Source organism: Myotis lucifugus, unplaced genomic scaffold (assembly GCF_000147115.1).
Source record: "Myotis lucifugus unplaced genomic scaffold, Myoluc2.0 scaffold_6087, whole genome shotgun sequence".
In the NCBI taxonomy this organism is placed as follows: Eukaryota; Metazoa; Chordata; class Mammalia; order Chiroptera; family Vespertilionidae; genus Myotis; species Myotis lucifugus.
In genome coordinates this window covers 2,094-8,999 of record NW_005877135.1, presented here as the reverse complement: position 1 = coordinate 8,999, position 6,906 = coordinate 2,094, and the positions used below count along the sequence as shown (strand labels likewise).

At 39.1% G+C, this 6,906-nt stretch overlaps 1 protein-coding gene across 1 annotated transcript; it reads right to left on the bottom strand.

Moving 5' to 3' along the window:
• Positions 1-70: 70 nt before the first annotated feature.
• On the bottom strand, positions 71-6,038 carry LOC106695979 (fatty acid desaturase 2-like protein FADS2P1). The gene is made up of 5 exons (XM_014450995.2): positions 5,689-6,038; positions 2,912-2,972; positions 1,730-1,806; positions 1,440-1,537; positions 71-251 (listed from the first exon to the last, which is right to left on the bottom strand). Exons 2-5 carry the CDS (start codon positions 2,913-2,915, stop codon positions 86-88), a joined length of 345 nt encoding a protein of 114 aa, XP_014306481.1. The 5' UTR covers positions 2,916-2,972; positions 5,689-6,038; the 3' UTR covers positions 71-85.
• Between the last annotated feature and the right edge of the window lie 868 nt (positions 6,039-6,906).

Here is a 6,906-nt window from a genome sequence, read left to right as displayed (position 1 = left end):
TCATAGCACCTATCTCATGTAGTTTGATGCACGGTAGTTGACAGTGCTAGGTCTCTGGCAAGCATTGGATAAGAATGAATTCATATTATTGGAGATAACCAGACTCTAAATCATTATGCTTTGAAGGATCCTCTCCCAGGAACTTCATTACTACCTGAGTACTGAGCCAGTCTCTGTTCTCCTCTCTGCTCATTTTCATTGGTATGTGGCTCATCTGCGTAACACATGCAATCCAAGGACTTTCAAGAAACCTTTTGGAGAATAAAAGGAGGAATTGATGACTCCTTGAGGTGTTACAGTTCCAATCACTGGGCTTACATAATTGCTGACAAAGTTGGCTGAGTATTGGAGGAAGTAAAAGTGACTCCAAGGTTCCAGTAAAATAGTGGTCATTTATTTTCCTCTTTAAATCGAGAAATGACACAGTAGGCATTTGGTCACAAGACCTACCTTGCTGCCTAATGTGCAGAAGCAGTGCCCCAAAGTTTGCTGTAGCATTGGTGCAAGGATAAAAAAATACCTAACTTAAGGGCATACACAGCCTAGGCTTTGTCGTCAGATAGAGCTGGGTTCAAGGTCTGGTTTGGTACTGCATTGGACCTTACAAGCTCTGTAGCCTTGGGCAAGTGATTAAATCTCTCTGAGCTTCAGCTTCCTTAGCAGAAAATAAAATAATACTATCTACAATACAGGATCGTGCAAGGATTGCAGCAAATGAGAGAATGCCTCTTAAGTCTTTGGCAAAGTGCCTAATGCAGAGTAGCTATTATTATCTTTATTTATTATGTAGGATTTAGAATAATAAAGTAAAATAATGAGGGGGGTAATTGGGAAGTTGAAGAGGGCTATTCAGTGGGAAGTCATTTTGGTTTTGGGAAAATTCTTAGTCATAAAGACATGTGTTAGACAATACTCATGTGAATTGGCCAAAAACAAAACAAAACTCGAGGACTGTATTTGTGACTAATTGTATAACAGGTTATTTTAATTTCTGTTCTGTGGAAAGTGCAAAGCATTCCAACAAAGGGTTTTAATGTAGGTTTTTTTTTTTTTTTTTTTTTTTTTTTGCACCCATGCTGTTGATTGCTAAATGTAATGGTCTGATCATGACACTGAATAAATGTGTCTTTTAAAAAAATTTTCTTCTCTTCCATTATCTTTGGAAGGATTATGATGTCCAACTGGATTACAGTTTTAAAAGATTTTGGGGTCAGGTGAAATACTTAATTGGGAATTAAGCAAATGGGAACAAAAAGAGAAGATCGGGCCAATATTTTTTTCTAAGGAGCACTTCTTACTCAAATATTTCAACTTTTTTTTTTCTTCACAGTTACAGAGAATGGGGCGTGATGTCATAATCTTATGCTAATCACAAATGGATTAGATAAGGAAGATAAGAGAATTATCTAGGGAATAAGTGGATATTCTTGCTTTCTTACTTGACCAAATATATGAGCAATACTGTTCCGAAGATTCCATAGAAAGGGCCAAATGTGATGAAATAGCGGATGTAAAAACTGCTGACCCAGACAATGTCCTGCGGAGAGAAGTGTCTGAAAGTTAGATGCTCTGAACACAATCTCATTTCCCCTTCATTGGGCTAGGGTCCCTTCATGTACTGGCTAAATCTTATGTCTCGCTATTCAAAAAGCTCTATCTGGAAGAGACTAAGCATTTTCATTTCCCATTTTCTACTTGATTTAGCTTCAGAGAATGAGTTGTTACTCACCCTCCAATATCTTCCGAGGTACATCACTTGCATGGATTGCAGGTTGGAATATACTGGCATGAGGAGGGGAAGCCCAACTGAAAACAACAATAATAACAAAAGATATGTTGAACAAATGAGTAGAATGTGTCCTCAGTGCAAGTCAGCAGGGCTCTATCTCCTTACCATGCCACCCTGCAATGTTGCCTCTGAGAAAGACAGCAAGCTTGAGATCCAAAATGGGATTTTTTTATTCTAGGAGGCTGAACCAGGAATTTGGTTCAAGCTCCCTCAAGAAGATCAGGGAAGCTTTCAAGATTTGAGTCATTCTTGATGGGGGCATCCTAAGAGAGCTTTTGCTGTGAGCTTTCAAGTTATCTCAAGGTCTATGGAAACCTTCCATCCTTCACAATCCTCAGGCTAGGGCCTGGTCACAATATGTCAAGGTAGCAGAAATAAAGAAGCTGTACTCCTTTCTTGGCTTAAGAATCATTTACCTGCCTTTCCCCCAGGATCAGTGAGGCCAGAGCACACACTAGTCTTATGGAGAACCTTTGGGTTTTGACAGACTCTCTCCTTGACCACACTTTAGTCAGGTCCTCTGAGTCCTCTTCTAGACTAGGCTGTGTCCGCCTGCAAACTCTCAAACTATGTAACCTCTCAGCACAAATGATTTCTTCCATCCCACATACTAAGAAACTTGAAGAAATACTAGCATAGTTTCTAACAGCTCAGGGCCACATCCCTGGGATGCCTTTCTTTTCTTAGAGCATTTATGTTAGAAATCTTACAATTGTAAATGCTTTCTCTGTCCCTCTGAGATGTATCTTCTATGACCCAGAAATGGCTTCCTTAAGGACTTTATTCTTTTCTTCTTGTAGGTGTTTAGTCTTTCCACAATTAGAGTTCTAGATTTAAGACTCTTTGATTGGCATCCTGTCTTCCATCCTTATCAGAGCATTTCTTTCCCTACCCAATATCCAGAGTGATGAAATGCCTATTAAAGATTCCTATTTGCTTCTCCATTTTTCCTTTTCAGTTTTCCACACCAGTAAGTCTAAAAGAAGGCATTCTGCTTTTCTCAGTTATAAGATAACATGGGCTGGTCTCTCTGTGAGAGCACACCAGTCATGTCTTCTAGCTTGACTACTGCTTGCTTTAAGGAAATGGAATGATAAGGAATTTGGCTCCAAGGAGACTCACCCATGTAGAAGTAAAGGTGCTGCTTTTCATAGTCAATGTATTTGATTTTCTTCTTGCCATACTGAATGGAGAGAGAATAAAACTTAAATAAGTGACAATACTTCTGGCCATTACACTCAAGGACATCTGTGTGTTTGTGAGTGTCTAAATCTCTACAGAAAGAGCCATCTGATCAGAGTTCATTGGTTGTTGAACTTAAGGCACTAGAAGAAGCAGAGGTGGAGTGGGGAAAAATATTGTGGCATCTTTTTGCCTTAATTAAATATGGACAATTCTTGTATAGATGGTTTATTCCATTTGACTATGTGGATTATGCTCATTTTTTAAAAATTTTATTACCATAGAAGCCATTTTGAGAACTTTTTGGTCCTTCTGTGGAGTGGTGATTAAAAAGGCACATTTCTGATGAGTTTTTCTAGCTCTTCTTTGACAGTGGTGTTTACAATTCTGCTTGAAGCTCAGTCTCTATCTACCTTCATTCAATAGATACCATGTGATAAAAGATACAGGCATGGCCTCTCCTATCTGTTCCATCTTTCCTCATTTGTGTTCTGATCATGGATCTCATGCTGTAATTTACTATTTGTAAAGCACAGTGATATTATATATATCAGTACTGGAAATTTGATTTATTTTCTATGGGTCTCCTTCATTCATTTAATCTGTTCTTAGTGCATGAAGACAGAAAATACCTCGAGAGGAGGAATAAAAGTAATGGTTATATCTTCAATAACTAGCAGGCACTCAATAAATATTTAATTGAATGAATGAATGGTAAGTCACATCCTGCTGTATATTTTATCTGTATATTCACTCAGTTACACTATGGGCAAGGTTTGACTCTTGCTTTCCCCATTCTTTTAATACTTTCCCACCTACATATAGATTTCTTCTCTTATTTGGAAAGTAGGTCTGATCCTTTCTTCTCATATTGTTATAAATAAAAAGAAATATCATGGTGATGACATAATAACAGCTATTTGCAGTTACTCTCAAACTTCCAAATATTTAAGTAGTAGGAAAATGGAAAAGGAAATACATGAAGAAAGTTTGGGAGTTAGCAAAGCTAGGAGAAAGGCTGTTTTTTAAAAAATATATATATATATTTTATTGATTTTTTACAGAGAGGAAGGGAAAATGATAGTCAGAAACATTGATGAGGGAGAAACATCTATCAGCTGCCTCCTGCACACCCCCCAACTGGGGATGTGCCCGCAACCAAGGTACATGCCCTTGACCGGAATCGAACCTGGGACCCTTCAGTCCGCAGGCCAACGCTCTATCCACTGAGCCAAATCGGTTAAGGTGAAAGGCTCATTTTGAGTGTCATTCCAAAGGAGGATGTTAAGTCTTCCAGGAGCATAGGAACTGGCACATAGAAGATTTCATTAATGCTTGTTGAAAGAATGAATGTTTGAAGAAAGTGATAGAAATATTGACAATAAAATGTGAGAATGCAAATATTCTAGACTCATCAGAACTATTTTTGATGTGAAACAACTGAATTTTAGAGTATAAATAATTTTATATGTTTTGTGCAGTAGCTTTGAAACTATGTTATATAGATTCCTAAGATGCTAGGGATATGTCCTAAGAGCAACTGTAAAACTTGGGGAGGTGGCCCCAATAATTTGTGAAGCTCTAGAGAAGCCCCTTCGGAAGAAGGTCAAGCTGCTTCATGAACTTCAGTGAGACAAATCTCTCTTTGTCAGGGGGGATGATAAATCAAGTGTCACAATTTTAGTGATGAGCATGAAGGTCACAAACATCAGAGAGGTCCAATTTGTTTGTGGAGCCATGGTCAAAAGCAACTGATTCACAATCACAGCCATGGATTTTGTTTTTCAAAATATAGGCAAGAGAATTTGTTTCCTAATTCAGTTGGAAAAGAGAGTACTACAAGACCCAGACAGCAACTGACTAAGCTAGATTCTTATTTTTCTAAAACTCCAGAATAGTCATAGTCCTGGGAACATAGCAGATTCTTCCTAAGTACCCAACTCCCAGGATCCATGTCCTCAGACCTCCTATATTGAATGAAGACTTCAAAGAAACTTGTTGATTGTCCTTTACATGATGACATTAAGTGAGGTTTTTAAAAATATCAACCACTGAGAAATTCTGGAGTTGACTTTTTCCTTCCTTTTTCTATATTTTAATTAATATAAATTAGAGGTGGGGTTTCTAAGTATCTTAAGAAGCATTTGGGCTGTGGTTCATGTGTAAATGTACCAAAACAAACACAAACTAAAGTGAATAGCATTGTCTCTTCTAACTGAGCTAGAATTAGTTGAAATAATTAGATTTAGATGTTTGTGCTTTAGTGCTTATTGAATGTACTGACCTGTTTCCCTGAGTGAATGTCTCCATATTCTTGGAGAGTCATTGCTGACCTCACATCACCTGGTTTTACTACCTAACATTAGTATATGTTGCTTCAAAGCTAGTGACAGGAAGTGGGCAGGTATCTGCTTGTCATCGGGATTGTTCAAGCAGAGTGATATGAGTTATATTTCTTACACTATGAGGTTGTACTGAATGATTTTAAGGACATAGAGTCATGCACTCCACACCTCCTAATTTTACAATCCCAGGTTTAGTTATTTCAAATCTACATCCTGGACTTAAAAAGAGAGACGTTTTCAGAACACGTGTGAAGTTGGAAGCTCTAGCTTGATCTTTCCAAAACAAGGCAATATGCCTTTCTAAGAACATCTTCTAGGATCTTCTAGAAACCACTTCTAGGAATTTCTGTTAGCCAGGACTTCTATGCGTACCTTGATAGGTTGCAAATCTCCAACCAGGAAAAGTGGACCCACATCAATATCTGGGTCTTTTTGGTAAATGTTTGTTTTTGTGTGATGTTGGAAATGTCGGTGATTCCACCATTTCACTGACAGGCCCTGAGGAGAAAAGAGGATTCATTAGTGGTGGCAAGATTTCTCTTTTGAAATGCCCTTCAGAATTAGAATTTTTTACATGCATCTCCAAAGTCAAAAGATATTTGAGCTTCTCAAACTTGCTCCCACTGCTGGGTCACAGAATGATTCATTGGACAGGCATTCTCAAAGCCTACAGACAAATACTCATATGAGTCAGGAACATAAATTCAGGCTCAAACAACACCTGATGGTAAAAAATTATAAGAATCTGGTGAAATGAAACAGTTTCCTATGTTTCTATTTTCATTCTCATTAAAAAAATTCTGGCCCTAGGTAGTTTGGCTCAGTGGATAGAACATTGGCCTGCAGACTGAAAGGTCCTAGGTTTGATTCTGGTCAAAAGCAGTTACCTTGGTTGCAGGGTCCTTCTTGGCCCGGGCCCTGGTTGGGGCTTGTGCAGGAGGCAACCAATCAATGTGTTTCTCTCACATCGCTATTTCTCTCTGTCTTTCCCTCTTTCTTCCTCTCTCTCTCTCTGTCTCTCTCTCTCTCTCTCTCTCTCTCTCTCTCTCTTTCTCTTTCTCTCTCTCAAAAAAAATATCCTTGGATGAGTATTAAAAAAATATTCTTATAAAAAAATCTGGATGTAGGTGTGGCAGAGAGTAGTTTTTCTATTTAAAAATCTAAAAGGAAACCTCAGCTCTAAAACTTTAATTAGTTGTGTAGAAAAAAAAGGCCCCAGGAATTCTACTTCAATGAATATTTCAAAGAATATGGATTTGAAGTGATCTCCTAGGGGAGCTTGGCTCAGATCATTGCATGTCCAGGCTTCAGTGCTCTCATCCTATCTAATAAAGAGGGAATATGCAAATTGACCATCACTCTGCCACAAAGAGGGAAGCACCCATAGCCACAAGATGGCAGTGCCCAGTCCCCTCGGCCCCGCCAGAGTCCCTCAGTCCTTTCAGCCCAGCAGTGCGAGGGGGAGGGGTAGAGCGGCAGGTGCACAGTGCAGCTGGACCCACCCTCAGACTCCCAGCTTCCCAGGGCCGGTCCGAGGTGCAGGTAAGCCTCTGATGTTGGCTTGCCTGCACCTTGGGCCAGCCCTGGGTG

Coding starts and splice junctions, on each gene's coding strand:
- LOC106695979 (XM_014450995.2), bottom strand. Junction 1,538..1,729: donor ACCTCGGAAGATATTGGAGG/GTGAGTAACAAC, acceptor TTCTCTCCGCAG/GACATTGTCTGGGTCAGCAG. Junction 252..1,439: donor TTGCTCATATATTTGGTCAA/GTAAGAAAGCAA, acceptor ATTCTCCAAAAG/GTTTCTTGAAAGTCCTTGGA.